Raw genomic sequence first — 16429 nt, forward strand, 5'->3', positions numbered from 1 at the left:
CTGATCAAATCTTTGGCGAAGGGTGGCAATTCTCTAGCTCACTATGGTCACTTACTTGCAGACATTCATATGCTCATGGCTCGGTTCTCATTGATTAGTTTATCTCATGTTAGGAGACATTGTAATAGTTTGGCACATGCATTAGCTCGACGAGCATCCTCTACTCCTGATTTGTCAATCTGGATGGAAGAAATACCACCAGATCTTAACTCTGTTTACATGGCTGATTTGAGTGGCCTAAGCTAATAATATTTTATTGTCTTGATTCTCAAAAAAAAAAAAAAAAAAATAATAGTGCGCTATATATAAATAATTAATATATAAAAATAAATGCATTTACTCCATTAATATAGGATAATGAATTAATATTTGGATTTTTTTTTTTTTTTTTTTGAGAAGGGATATTTTGACATTAATGTAAAGTTCTAATGAGGTGGATGACTGATGGCTCATATGTTAATCTAAAAGTTAATGTATTGTATGTTTGGGCACATTTATAATTAAAGAAAAACAAAATCCAAATGACTCAAAGTTACAAACAAACTGGCACAGATCGATATTAAATACTGCTTCGGCAAACAATTTGATTATAAAAAAATTGCTGCTTCGGCTAATATCAATCTTACCATTGCCAATACAACATGGCAATAATCAGCCATCATGGTAGTCATAGTGGCACTTTTAATTTAGCTAGACTCCTCGTGTGTAAGTTTTAAGCCACATAGACCTTTATTATTATAAATGTGCTTTATCATATGACACATCAACATTCAAATTAGCATATAAGGGTGACAATTCTAGTTGTTGTGTTATAATTGTGTTGTATTGAAGTTGGGGTATTTGAGTCCAAAGTAATGTAACTTATGAGAAGAATTAAAAGTGGTATTGTCTATTATCCCTTATGAGAAGAATTAATATTGGAATCTCCATTCCTAAACATAATTCATTTTATAATTAGTCAAAATCCCTCTCTTTTTCAATCACATTAAGTCGAAATTTTCTATAACAAACAAAAAATAAAAAAGTCAAATTTTTTCCACCTTCACACAACTCAGGCATTAATTAGGTTAACATGTCACAATACGTATAACATATTTTTATATTTTATAAGCACATAAATTATAATAATTATTAAAAAATTCATACAAATTTTATTTTGTAATAACACCAATTATAGTACTAATAGCATATAATTTAAACTTTCTTATTTTAACTAAATGAAGTGCCATCCGAAATTTTAAAATACATCATCCAGGAAAAACAAATTAAATTATATGTTTTTTCTTCTTTGTCTTGGTAAAAGGGTTTGGAAGTTTAGGGTTTCAATGAAAAGCTTATCAATATAATCATAAAAATTCTTTAAATTACTAAATTTTATATTTCATTATATATAAAAAAGAATTTATATAATTATATATTTAATTTTTTTTTGAAAACAATTATATATTTAAATTTTAAATTTATGTTTGATAAAAATAAAACCAGTTTATAAGGGATTTTACATATATGTTGCCATAAAAAGTAAAAACCAAGACACCCCTCAAAAATCAAAACCAGAATCTAGAAAATGCTAGGAGTTGTGTTATCTTATCCAAAGCGTGGGGATGATGGGTCTTTCATAGCTATCCCTTTATTCTCTTACACTTCCTCATACAAGTACAAGAGCCCCTAGGGACCAAAAACCTTATCTGCTGTTATCCTCTCTCTCTCAGACACACAAACTGAAAACATTCATCAATTCTTTTTCCTAAGACCCTGATGTTATTTGTCTTGTAAAACCATAGTGTGACATTCCATGGCAGCCTTTATCTCCTGCCATTACTGTTCTTCTCTACCAAGCTCCAAACTTTTCACCCCAAAGATACCCACCAACCATTTTCGACCCACCAACCATTGTCGCTTCCCATTTTCCCAAAACAACTTTTTGTCTCGGAGATTTGGACCCAGATGTTCTGCACAGAATCCTCACCAGAAGGTATGGATTTTGGATCTTATGCCTTTTATTCATATTGTTGAATATTTTGTTTTTTACTGCATTATATTTGAATATTCAATCAAATTCTGAGTCTTGGAAATCGTTTAAGAATGTATGAGATGTTGTTTTTTTGTTTCTTGATTGTGGTTATGTGTTATTGAAACTCTTTAAGTAGGTCAAATTGTAAAGCATATGGTATGCATAGTTTTTTGCTTTTCAAGCAAAGATAAAAAATTCGTTAAAAAGTTGATAACCTGTTGCAGTGATTGGTGTTTTTAAGTAGGACTTATTAAGCATTTCACTTATTAAGCAGGAAGTGAGGTCATTTTCCTTGAAGGAGTGTGCAATTTCTATAGCTTTGGCAGTTGGGTTAATGACTGGGGTTCCCGCATTGGATTGGTCTGCAAATGCCTATGCTGCTAGTCCAGTTTTTCCTGATCTGTCTGTGTTGATATCTGGACCTCCCATCAAGGACCCAGGGGCGTTGTTGAGATATGCGCTGCCTATTGACAATAAAGCTATCAGGGAAGTTCAAAAACCACTGGAAGACATCACGGACAGTCTCAAGGTTGCCGGAGTCAAGGCACTTGATTCAGTGGAAAGGGTAAGCCACTTAAAATGTTTAATATCCATAAATATCTATGTATATGTTGAAAAGAGCTAGAGTATAAAGTTAATGAGATTCAATTTTGCTCGAAAATGTAGAATCTGAAGCAGGCATCTCGAGCCCTCAAGCAGGGGAAAACTTTAATTATATCAGGGTTAGCAGAGTCAAAGAAGGACCGTGGAGTAGAACTGCTAGACAAGCTGGAAGTAGGAATGGATGAACTTCAACAAATAGTGGAGGATAGGAATAGAGATGCAGTAGCACCAAAACAGAAGGAGCTACTTCAATATGTTGGAAGGTGAGTATTGTTGCAACATGCTGACAATTCAATGGCCGGCCACACTATAACTCAATATAAGAACTGGAATGAGCTCTGAATAGTCTTATGCTTTCAGCAGTATTTGAACCTAGAGCTGTGTCTAGATGGTTTTAGCATTAGAAAATGGTTGTGCTATCTGATTTGGTTTTCAGCATTACTTGAAAAACTCAGGCTGTGACCGTGAGTGGTTAACTTCAGATGTAGGAATTTCATAAACATATGGCTCTTACCATGTAAATTGACTTTTAATTGTTACTTAATGATGCTTGATACAATCATAACTCTCATGAAGATGTTTTGAGGAAGTATTGCTGTTGGACAATGAAAGAGGATTTGTAGACTGAGTGCTGGTCTTCTCCACTTAATTTGTGTATTTAGATTAAGGAAAACTATACTTTAATATTGGGGTGGAGCTCACTGTTCATGCCATTGCTTGGTGATAATGGTTGATAAACGAAAGATCTTTGCTTGTTGGGCTATATTCAAATGGTACTGGATTTTGGCTCAGGATTCTCTTTCCAGGGCCATCATAATTCATTTATTTGATACACTTACCATTGATTGGTCATCCCTCACTTCCTCAAACTTTTATTTCTCACTTTTTAAGTCAACTATAAAGAATCCTTCCTTTTTCCCTTCAATTTGCTCAATGTTTAGCTCACCCAATTATGTAGTGATTAACTAACTTCTTGCCCTTCAGGGCTTTTCTATTGTGTGAAAATAGCATTACCATGGGTTTTGGCCTCCAATACATATATGATTTGTTTATTACAGCTCTCTCAGACAATGCTAAACCACACAAAAGGTTTAGGTGCCAAAACAATGTCCAAGATTGAAAAATTGTTCCTTAATCCTGTGAGGGAATGGTTATGAGACTCATTGGATATGTGTGCAATTACCAATAAAAGAATTAAAATAAAAACTGAGAAGGACTTGTAAAAGTAATCCTCCTAAGATAAACTCCTTCTCATATATACCCTTGTCATTGACTGCAGCTGAGATCTTCCTGGGGCATTGGGTTTCTGCAGTGTTGAAGAGGATATGGTGGATGGCTTCCCGTATGAAGTGCCTGAAGAATACCGAAATATGCCTTTATTGAAGGGGCGAGCAACTGTGGAGATGAAGGTCAAGGTTAAGGACAATCCTAACCTAGATGAATGTGTCTTCCGTATAGTTCTAGACGGTTATAATGCACCTGTAACTTCTGGGAATTTCATAGACTTGGTGGAAAGGCACTTCTATGATGGGATGGAAATTCAAAGAGGTAATGCATCTCAAGTTAAATGCATATGATTCTCACTTGTACCTAGGGGATAATATCATGTTTTTCAGCTACCTTGGTAAAGGAACTTTAGTGGTTCAACTGCCATGCACATCATCATCAACTAAATTATTTTTTTATATCTTGGTTGTGTAATTGCACAAACCCAGGCAATTTCACAAGATGTCAGATATTTTTTTACCAACGTACTAGCATAGATTGACAATAATCCATATATTGTGGAAGCTTGCAAACTATCTTACTGTAACTTTTCACCCACACTAGCTTGCTCCCCAATCTTTCAATTTATACTATAACCAATAGACTTGACAAATATTTTTAACCATGCATCATGCTATAGCAACAAATAAAAATTTACTTATGTCTTAACAAGGCTTAGAAGTTCCCTTGCATTTGCTGCAGCTGATGGCTTTGTTGTTCAAACCGGTGACCCTGAAGGTCCTGCAGAGGGTTTCATTGATCCTAGTACAGAGAAAACCAGGACAATACCATTAGAAATCATGGCGGAAGGGGAGAAAGCACCCTTCTATGGAGCAACTTTGGAAGTAAGCTTCTCAAAACTGTGTGTGTTTTTGTGCCTATTATTACATATGAAGACAAAACAAGAGATCATAGGCAGTGACAAAATTTAAAACTTAAAAAAATCAAATTAGCCAACATTGCCTCAATATTTTCCAACTCTATTATAGTGCGTATTACAGAAATAAATTTTGACGTAATTTTGATACGCTATTATAGAAAAGAAATAATTTAAATACACTCTTTTAAACAGATAGCTCACCCTTGTCAAGCAAACTTTAGATATTGACTATGGGAACCTTGACTGACTTATGTTTCCCTGGTTTGCTTCAAATTTAAGTTAGTTGATTACTTAAGTATTCATAGAATTTTCTAGCCATTTGGTATATTACAGTTCAAATAGCTCTATATATATTAGATTGCATTATCATACTACCTTGATAATGTCCCTCCTTTCGTAAAATTATTTTCATATACTTCAAATTTTATAACTTTCCTTTATTACTGTTTAAATTAATGTGTTTGTTAAGATTTGTTGGTTTCGTTTTTAACATGAATGTTTGGACAGGAGCTTGGTCTGTACAAGGCTCAAACAAGGCTTCCGTTTAATGCATTTGGAACGATGGCCATGGCAAGAGATGTGAGAATTTGAACTTCCAACATTACTGTTCTCTATGTCCGTGCAGTGATTTTGTTAATATGATAGAAAGGCTAACTAGATATTGTTTTTAAATTTTGTTGACAGGAATTTGAGGACAATTCTGCATCCAGCCAGGTATTTTGGCTACTGAAAGAAAGTGAATTAACTCCTAGTAATGCCAACATATTGGATGGTCGGTACGCAGTGTTTGGTTATGTGACAGAAAATGAGGATTATTTGGCAGATGTTAAGGTTGGTGATGTCATAGAGTCGATTCAAGTAGTCGCTGGCTTGGATAATCTAGTCAACCCCAGCTACAAGATTGCTGGCTAATTACCTTTCTATATTTTTAGTATTAAATTCTGCATATGAGAGTTAATTGGTCATTTCCATCAAATTTGTTGATGAACCTAATAATTTATGTGATTTTAAGTTGAATTTTCATTCCAGGATTCTGTAATGATAGTTTGAGAGAATTTTAGCATCTAAGTTGAGAAGGAATTCTTGTAAGACTGTTCCAACGCCAAGATCAGATTTATTCCATATTACATGCATTCTTGTATTCACTTGTTTATTGATGGAATATAGTATCATCAAGTATTTATTCCTTGATGACATAATCGTACAATCCTCTCTTTAAGCAAATTCTTGATCATAAAACCAATTTCTAGGGTGTTGCTCGACTTGGTTTGGCTAGCTTTATTTGATGCAATATGTTTTGCTGGGGCACAAGAAACTGGTTTAATTTAAAAGGCTCAATTATCTTATGGATTTCACAGGTGAAATTTGCAATTTAAAGTTATAGTTACAAATTGAGGATCTCCAAAAAGTTTATTTTTTGGATAGAAGAGGGAACAATAATACATTAGCAATGTTCCTCAAAAAAAATAATACATTAGCAATTGTTATATGTGTACACAGAGTATCTAATCTATCAAATTCTAATGCTTCTAACACAAGTACAAATAGTAACTACTGAAATAAAAATCACCATGTTTCTATAAAAATAAATAAATTAAATTAAATTAAAAAAATTGTTAATTAAAAAAAAAAAAAAAAAAAAAAAAAAAAAAAAAACACCTACTGGACTCAGCCAGCTTGAGCTAGAATGTCAGTGCAAGTGTGTAACCACTGATTGATCATCCGTGTAAGGTTGATGAAGCAGAATGTGTCCCATTGAAGAGGGCTTTGCTGATCAATTTATGGCTAATATTGTGGCAGTGAAACAAGATTACCTTAAATCCAACAATACTGGGCCTTCGAATTTCAGGAAAACTTGGTGGGTTCTTAGAATTTGAGGAAAACCTTTGTATATGTACTCTTTCTTGGAGAGAATCAATTTTTTCCTTATGGTGAATACATTTGTGGCTTTGGGCCTTTGGTCAGCTTTGTACCATTTCTTGTTAGTACATAAACTCCAAATTACACATTAATATTGAAATTTCCCAGGTTTTTCTATGAAGAAAATTAATTTTGATTTCTTACTCTACATAAATATATTTTTCTCAGAACTTGGTTTGTCTTGAACTCCTTGAACTGTATCATCTGATTGGTTTTGGATCTTTCATTGATCATAATGACTTGTTTGGAACTTTAATACCTTTTTCATAGTAGCGAGCAAGAAAAAACAATGACAAAGAAGTAGTGTCCAATTTGGCTGGTGCTTCTGACCCTATTTCTTGATTCAATAAAACTTCATAAAAGCAGTTGGATGGTGCAGGCTGCTCCTTGATGTTAAGTTTGACCTTGTAGCTTTTATGTTGTCTTGGTGCTGACGCTAGTTGATTCAATTTTTGTGATTTTTGTTGCATTAGGAATTCACAACAGAAGCAGATGTATCATGTTGCTTCTCGGAACCTTCTCTGGGAAAAAAAAATGTTACTTTTTGGAAGGACAATTTTGGCTTTATTAGAAGCTGGGGGTAATAACAAATGGGAAATGTTATCGAGTGCCTTAAGGAATTGGTTAATAATTCATTTTAAGAGAGTTTTGATATCACTTTTATGAAAAATGAAAAAAGCTATCAAAATATTAATTGTTTTTTTGTTTTGTTTTCTCATAAAACTTTATTTAACTGGATTGTTAACTAATACCCTAAGGGCACTCATTAATATGACCCACAACGAATTGATGTATTCTCAGTTTCTCACTCATCCCAAGATTTGTTTGCTGCGTATTTCAAGAATAGTTTTTTTTTTTTTTTTTTTTTTTTTTGGGGTTAAGGTAGAGAATAGGAAATTTTGAGTTATTATAATTTGTGTGAAGATAATAAAAAAGCTTCTTAATATATATATATATATATATACTTTTCAAAATTATTTCAAAAAAAAAATTATGCACATTTGAAATTGGAAAGAAAATAAATAATTGGCTGATCAATATCTTTAGATAATAATACTCTAGGTTAAAACTTAGGTAAATTTTATTGTATGTTAAGACTCAACTGAATTTAATCACATTTCTGCATTGACCAATGCAGTGCAAACAGGGATATCTTCTAATGACAACTAAATTCAGCTATAAACTTATTAGTCAATAACCTATTGATTGAATGAATTTAATTGGGGAATTTAAGGTACAATAGTTTAATTGTACCCAAGTTTAGACCTCATAATATATCAAACAAACAAAAAACAACTAGATCACATAACCATTGATAACTTTGGCAACATATGCTCAGCCTTTTCCCTCAACATCTAGACATCTAGATGAACTCAAAAAGGGCATGATAAATAACTATTATCAAGTATAACAGTTCATAACCTCCATAGAGTTGAGCCATCAGGTACTCAGGAATGTGTGTCAGTGCAAGCCCACGCACATGCCCGTTTGTTAGAACAGATAGTCCCTATGATTATAGCAACTAAACTATTATGTATTAAAATTTTCAAAGTAAGAGAAAATATTATGAGAAAGAAAAACAGCTTTACAAAAATCTATAGTCCAATAGAGTAACAAATATTGGAGAGCTTCTCTTAGCCTTTAGCCTCCACAGTTTGCTTTTCCCTTCATTTTCAATCTTTTAATTTTGAATAAGATACAAATTGGATCCAGAACTCTTATGACTTTGTTGCATATCACCACAATCTCTTTGCTTCAAGGAGTTGAAATATTTCAAGGCCCACGATACCTTCGGAAACATAAACAACCCTGAGCCTGATCATTTGGGATCATACCCCCACCCTTCGATGTATCAATGGCCTCCAACATGGTCACTACCTCATCCATCTCTGGCCGTTTATCAGGGTTAGCATCCCAGCATCGCTTCATTACATTTGCAAGAGAGCTTGGGCAACAACGGGGTATCTCAGGCCTCAGATTCTGCGGTTTTATATATATATATATATATAAGTTAAATTTCTTTTCAAGCTTACAAAACTAATAAAAGTAGACATAATTGTTATTATCAATAGAAAAAGTCCCGCCATTAGTTGCTGAAGAAAAAAAAAAACAACAGCACAATATTACTAAGAGCTGTTATGTTTAAAATTGTTAATGTTTTTTGATAAACTTGTTATTGTTACTGTTAGTTCTATGCAAGCAATAACATCTGACGTATTTTATCTACCTGGCGAACAACAGCTGATGTTACTTCCGAGAAGCTGAGGTCAGGGTACGGCATATCACAGCAGTATATCTCCCACAAGCATATTCCAAAACTGTACACATCACATTTCCTGTTATATGGATTGCCATTGAGAACCTGCTCCATTCGAGATAAGTTAGATGCTTGCATGTTTAAAATCTGAAAGGCTATCCGATTAAGTACTTTAAGCAAAGCCAAGCTAAGCACTGAAAATGGGAAACATCAATCTACACTAAAGCTAACCATAATTTCCAGACTAATCCAAAAGTTAAGCAGAAACTATTTGTCTTTTGTTCCCTTGCGATACAACAGAGAATGCTAAAATTCATAAACTTGAATTTCATAGGTAGTGGCTGCTGAATAATAGATGTCCTATGCTTTGAGGGACCAATTAGGGGCAGCATGTACACTCTTAGGGCTTTAACTAATGAGCATTCTCAGCTTCAAGGATCAACATAAGCAGAGTCCACTACAATGACTTAATTGATGAAACACATCCCAATAGTTATCAAGCATGCACACAAGGGAGAGATATTTGAATCATTTGGTTTGTCACAGAGTTCACTTTAATGCAAATCAGGTGCATACCTCTGGTGCCATGTAACCAAGGGTTCCAGTCTCGCCAGTCATGTCATTAGGATTTGAAGCCTCAATACGAGCAACTCCAAAATCAGCTATTTTAAGAGTGCGTGTCTTGTCCAGAAGCATATTCTCTGTTTTAACATCTCTGTGGACAATCTTCTGGGAGTGAAGATAGCTCAACCTATAAAAAGGGAGGATAATAGTGAACATGATATTCAAAATTCCGATATATAACAAATTAAATTTATTCTTCAAAAAAAAAAAAACCTTAAAAACATTCAACAGATTTGAAGAATAAAACGAAATAAAGATGGGGTGTGGAGTTTTACCCTCTTGCAAGATCCAGTGCAAGTTGGACAACTACTTTAAAAGCTAGCTTCCTTCTTCGGTTCTTTATGAGGTAAGATTTTAGAGCACCGCCAGGACAATACTCCACTACAACACAACAAATATTACTTGGCATGCCTATGTGACCATTATCTGTTTGTATGTTTAGCTCTGATGAACCCATTGTTGCCCCGATAAACTGCAGAAAAGGATTTGGAAATTTGCATGAATCAGTAAAGATAATTTTCATGTAAATTTCTAAACATACTTAACATGAATGTCAACAAGAGCTTAAAAAAAAATAGTAAATTAAATTAAATTTAAAAGGACAACCTTCTGGTTTAGCATATTTAGGCAGTGCTTAACACCATTTTTTACAAGCCCAGGAATAAGACACCACAAAAATTGAGCTCTAAGATCCACATTAGAGTCCATCTTATCTTTAATGCAGTGTCTGATATCTCCTATCCATTTTGGATACTGATGATATAATAAATGTTCCTTTTGCATGAATCTAAAACAAGTAGATTTAAGAAAATGAGAATGCAAAAGTAAGTACACATTAAGATAATGTATCACTTGAAAGCTTTTGGTTTATGGAAATTTTACATGATCATTGACAACACAATCCCTACCTTATTTGAAAGGAATTTTTTCACCCTTAAAATGAAGGAAACTGAAGAGATATCACCAAATATTTCAAGAGTTTATGGTTTTGAACATGTCAACTAGAAATTTAAACAGGTGAAGCATTAAGAAGAATGAGAATTTTTGTCGTTTAGCTAGATTTTTTTTTCAAGTTTCCAGACACAGTATGAAATAGCTTATGTTTCTGCAAAACAATATGAAAGAATAAATAAAACAGAACTTTAGGTGATCTGCATTTGAGAATTCAGAATTCCTCGTAAAAACTACCTATAAATCTAAAAATGTAAAGCATAAAAAAGAATGAAAGCTTTAATTTTCATAACTAAGAATGGAAAAAAAAATACCATTCTTGTGCAAGACAAGGTGAAGGATAATTCAAAACAGAATTTAAGGTGATTTAACACTAAGAATTCAAAATCTACCCATGTTAATCACTCCTTCATAACTACTGAGTGTAAGTTATAAATCTCTCAGGGAAAAGCTTGAAGAAGGCACTGTCTATGGGACCCACTTTTAAGATACAGGAGCCTGAGTGCCCCCCACCCCAAAAAAAAAAAAAAAAAGAGAGGGAGAAGAAAAGAAAAGGGGTGCACTTAAAGAGTAAGACATAATAAGAATAAACAAATAAATATCCATCCTACCAATTTGGCTAAAAAGAAAGAGCATATTTATTCAATTGCGAATCCGGGTTAAGAGATCACACGCATCCTCGTAGGAATAGGGTAGTCTTAGATTTAGCCAACATCTGTTTCCTTGAGACTTTGTTTTTAAAACGTTTGTTTCAAATAATAATCGTATACCATGTGTGCATTATCACATTGCTTTTTTAGTTCTTTTAAAACTCCATGAAAGTGATGAAAAAAATGGAAACAAAAGAGAATTGTGAAGACATGAAATATTACTTTTGTTACATTAGGATGTTCAAGCTTGTGCCAAACAGCAACCTCCTGTGTAAAAGCAGCTCTAAGAGAAGCTATTTCAGCATCTGACCTGTGGCCCTCCTCCCCCCAATCAAGAAGTTTAACTGAGAATGAGAAAAAAGAATGCTTCACTTTCAATTTGACTCACAATAACTAAAACAATAGCCATCATTAATGAAAAATCATCTTAATTTAGTAATTAAAATAACAGCAACCACAAAAAATATAAAATAAAATAAAAAATTAAACTCTTATTATACATTATGTTTTGATGATCAAATAAAAACTACATAATATATCCAAACATAGTTATGGAGTAAAATTAAAGAATGGATATGATTTGTCTAGCCAAATCAATATGATCAGTATGAGGCTTTTTGTGAGTTGCAAAAGTGAGCATCCATTTGGCAGCATCAGATATTGGCAGTAAACTTTTGTCACCAATATTAAGTTAATCACTCTTAAGTCCCAGCTATTTACCTCCACAAACTGAGTTATGAAATGAGTGCAGGTCGGTAATAAATTATCACACATGAAAGTTAAGAAAAAAAACAACTTTAAAGTTAATGCTTATAACTGCCAACTCAACTAGGTCTCGTGAATCACGGATTTTGCAAGTCTAGATCTACAAGGATCAATCACAAACCACCCATGATTATCAATTAAAAAAAAATTAAAAACAATTCACAGGTAGTCATTTTCTGAAAGAAGCACAACACTATTCCTCTAATTTGTAGCTGAGAAAACAAAGGGTTATGAGATAAAGTTAGTTGTAATCTTATGTTTCAAGCTGCTTACCTTCAAGAAAAAGGTCACTTTAACTAAGCATGGTACCTGAATTTGGCTCAGTTAAGTAAACATTGCTGTTTCCAGAGGCCCAAAGTATAAAATTTAATGTATTTTCCTGCATTTACTCATGAATAAAGCAACAATGGAGAATATAGAATATTAATACTGAAATTGAGGAACTAGCAACAGTAAATCCAGCAGATGCCCTTGCCAGCTAAGCCAGAAAAAGGCCTAAGTTTAAACTAAAACTAAAACTCCACCATATAACAGCCAGAATCAACCACTTTCAGATGAAGAGGAAAAATAAAACTTTCTTCTTGACCAACACTACTTTGAGCTATTCTTTGGTCACCACTTGTAGAAAGACGTATGTTACACATAAGAAATAAATGGGATGCATCACTTTCCAAGAAGTTGATAAAACGATATGTTAGAAATCACTGCAAAAACCAACCATTTTTGAGCCAAAAATGCCCAAAATCATGTCATTTAACAATATAACAAAGTAAATCCACATAAAATTTGGCCAAAAAAACACAGAAAGCCCCTAAATGGTGTGCCAGAAGGAGATAATAACAACCATAATGATAAAAAAAGAACAAAAGAGACAATAGCTCATATGCATATCATATTGCATGAAATGAATTGGTATTCTCAAAAAATATGGAATTTTGAGAAATGGGTTTTGTTTATTTTCACAAATGGAATTTCCAAAACAAAACAAAAGGAAAAACAAAGGAATTTAGAAAAATAATAATAAAAAGGGGTATCCCAGTTATATTAACTATTACCAGCAACGTCTTGACCATCATAAATGCCGCGGTGAACGGTGCCGAAAGTTCCACGAGCTATGACAGCCTTGATGATGAGCTTAGAGGGGTCAATCTCCCACTCTTGCCTCCTGTTAACAGTGGACCTTGCTGCTTCTTGTTCTTGCTGATCTTCCTCTCTCTTCTTGTTCTTTTCCATAGTCCATGCCCTGCTTAGATGTCTCTGAAGCTGCTCGTCTAACCTCTTCAGATCTATCTGATCCGCTCTCACATACCCACCTCCACTTTCACTCTTCTCCTTCATCTCTCTCTCTATGTTGGTCGTGTCAAAGTTCAACGGTTAAGTACAAAAAGAGTAACCGGTTCTGATTGATAGTTTGTGTCTTTTTGTGTATCTATGTTTTTTCACTTAACTATCGTTGCTCCATCTTGTTGTGGTTGTGGTGGTGCTGACTGCTGTGGATTATAATGATGTCTGTCTACAAGTAGTAGCAGTATCAGTATCAGTAAGAGAGTAATACTCTCTCTCTCTTTCTCTCTCTTTTAGTCTCTAGACTATATCATCCATGTGGGCACATGGATTTTGCCTGAACACGACGTGTGTTTCTGACCCACCTATCTCTCTCTACGACGTGTGTTTCTGAACCACCTCTCTCTCTCTCTCTCTCTCTCTCCCTGTGTGGCTGGTGTTGTTATTTTTATGGTATTCACGCACGGTCAATGTACCTTTTTTTCTATAAGACTAACTAGATTATAATAGTATTAGTAGAGCTTCCAAAGGAGTACTCTCAGTCATCACTCTCTTAGCTAGAACGGCTTTGTGTTGTGTTTGGAATAGAGGTGAAAATGGGAAGGTTTCACAGTTGCATGTGTGGTTAGGAGGTTCCGTTTGTTACTTGAATTGGATAAAATTCCAATCCCATATGATAAGGTGGGCTTAAAAAGTCCAACAGCGTTATCTTACTGTGTTCTACTACATCATTTGACTATTAAATTTGAAATCATTAAAGATACAGAACATAGGAATCTATTTGTTCACCACCAAGCTTTGTAGCTTGGTGGTAAGCCTGGTGATACCCAGTATCATGTGTATCTATGAGCTCGGAGGTTCTATCTCCCATAATTACCTAGCAAAAAAAAAAAAAGAATCTCTTTGTTTATCTATGGGATACAGTATGAAGTCTTCTTTATAAGGTTAAAACTTGTTACATGCGCACACACAGGAAAAACAACTGAAATTGTGCGTTGAACATGTATGCAAAAAAAAAAACAATAACAATAATAATGTACAATTTCAGTTGTTTTTTTGCATTTGTATATGGACTTGTATGAAATTGTGTGTAATTAATAGTACCTTTTATATAAATCAATATTGGTTTTGCAACTCTTTAAATAGGTTTTGTACCGAGATGGCCAAATTCATCCGAGATGGGTTAGACATTTTATCATCTTTATTCTTAATAATTAACTCATTAAAACATGTATACTATCTAGTCTCGAGTCAAAACAGATAGTAAATAGTGACCGCTTATGGGGAAATAATTATGAATTTAAAAAGGGATTTACTCACAATAGAGCAGAAGTACTAGTTAATGGTTAGTATTCTTAAATGAGTAACTCTTTAAAACGTGTCCATTATCTATATATTATGTTTCTCGAGTCAAATCATGATGGCATACAGTGAATGCTTACAGAAAAATAACTATAAAAATTTGAAAGGGATTTGTTCACAATAGAGCAGAAGTACTAGTTAATAGTTAGCATCTTTAAATAAATAAATCATTAAATTAAATGTGTTCACTATCTATATACCATGTGTCTCGAGTCAAAACGGGATGCCATACAGTGATTGCTTATAAAAAAATAACTATAAATTTTAAAATGAATTTTCTCATGATAGAGCAGAAGTATTAGTTAATGGTCAATATCCTTAAATGACTAACCCTTTGAAACGTGTCCACTATTTGTATATTATGTGTCTCGAGTCAAAGCAAACCGACATACCATGACCGTTTAAAGACCCAAAAAAAAAAAAAAAAAAAAAAATATAAATTTTAAAAGGAATTTTCTCACAATAGAGCATAACTACAAGCTAATGGTTAGAATCCTTAAACGAGTAACCCTTTAAAATGTGTCTACCATCTATGTATTATATGTCTCAAGTCAAAGCAGGCTGACATACAATGCCTGCTTAAAGAAAAGTAACTATAAATTTTAAAATGGATTTGCTCATGATAGACCAAAAGTACTAGTTAATGGTTAGTATCCTTAAATGAGTTACTCTTTACAACATGTCCACCATCCATTTGTTATGTGTTTCAAGTCAAAGCAGGATGACATGGTACCGCTTAAAGAAAAATGCCTATTAATTTTAAAAGGGATTTACTCATGATAGAGCAAAAGTAATAGTTGATAGTTAGTATCCTTAAATGACTAACTCTTTAAAATGTGTCCACTATCTATATATTATGTGTCTCGAGTCAAACCAGGATGGTATACAGTGACCGCTTAAAGTCAAATAACTATAAATTTTTAAAGCAATTTGCTCATAATAGATCATAACTACGAGCAAATGGTTAGAATCCTTAAATGAGTAAGTCTTTAAAACATGTCCACCATCTATGTCTAATGTGTCTCGAGTCTAAGCAGGATGACATACAATGACTGCTTAAAGAAAATTAACTATAAATTTTTAAATGGATTCGCTCATGATAGACCAAAACTAGTTAATGGTTAGCATCCTTAAATGGGTAACTCTTTAAAACGCGTCCACCATCTATTTATTATGTGTCTCGAGTCAAAGCATGATGGCATACAAAGACCGCTTAAAGAAAAATAACTATTAATTTTAAAAGGAATTTGCTCATGATAGAGAAAAGGTAATACTTAATAGTTTGTATCCATAAATGAGTGACTCTCGAGCCAAAGTAGGATGGCATAGTTACTTATAGAAAAATAAATTTTAAGAAGGATTTGCTCACAATAGAGTAGAAGTATTAGTTAATGGTTAGTATCCTTAAATGACTGAATTTTTAAAATATGTCCAATATTTATATATCATGTGTCTCGAGTCAAAGCATGATGCCATACAGTAGTAACTACTTAAATAAAAATAACTATAAATTTTAACAGAGATTTGCTCATAATAGGGCAGAAGTACTAGTTAATGGTTAGTATCCTTAAATGGGTAACTCTTTAAAACATGTCCACAATCTATTTATTATATGTCTTGAGTCAAAACATGGTGACATACAGTAACCATTTTTTAGACAAATAATTGTAAGTTTTAAAATGGATTTGCTCAAGAGATTGAGCAAAAATACTAATTAATGGTTAGCATTTTTAAATGAGAAACTCTTTAAAAAAGGTGTCCACTATCCATATACAATGATCGCTTGTAGAAAAAAAAAAAAAAAAAAAAAAAAAAAAAAACCGCTTATAAAAAAATAACAATAAATTTAAAAA

General features: G+C 33.3%; 2 protein-coding genes across 2 annotated transcripts; one reads left to right on the plus strand and one right to left on the minus strand.

Moving 5' to 3' along the window:
- Positions 1-1544: 1544 nt before the first annotated feature.
- On the plus strand, positions 1545-5970 carry LOC112015618 (peptidyl-prolyl cis-trans isomerase, chloroplastic). The gene is made up of 7 exons (XM_024048043.2): positions 1545-1975; positions 2289-2579; positions 2681-2880; positions 3930-4165; positions 4586-4728; positions 5271-5342; positions 5448-5970. Exons 1-7 carry the CDS (start codon positions 1796-1798, stop codon positions 5673-5675), a joined length of 1350 nt encoding a protein of 449 aa, XP_023903811.1. The 5' UTR covers positions 1545-1795; the 3' UTR covers positions 5676-5970.
- Positions 5971-8196: 2226 nt separating this feature from the next.
- LOC112015614 (serine/threonine-protein kinase 54) lies at positions 8197-13786 on the minus strand. Its single transcript, XM_024048039.2, has 6 exons — positions 12986-13786; positions 11388-11509; positions 9840-10036; positions 9517-9691; positions 8911-9045; positions 8197-8663 (listed from the first exon to the last, which is right to left on the minus strand). Exons 1-6 carry the CDS (start codon positions 13266-13268, stop codon positions 8457-8459), a joined length of 1119 nt encoding a protein of 372 aa, XP_023903807.1. The 5' UTR covers positions 13269-13786; the 3' UTR covers positions 8197-8456.
- Positions 13787-16429: the final 2643 nt, after the last annotated feature.

The sequence above is a fragment of the Quercus suber genome, unplaced genomic scaffold (genome assembly GCF_002906115.3).
Source record: "Quercus suber isolate HL8 unplaced genomic scaffold, Cork oak 2.0 scaffold_231, whole genome shotgun sequence".
In the NCBI taxonomy this organism is placed as follows: Eukaryota; Viridiplantae; Streptophyta; class Magnoliopsida; order Fagales; family Fagaceae; genus Quercus; species Quercus suber.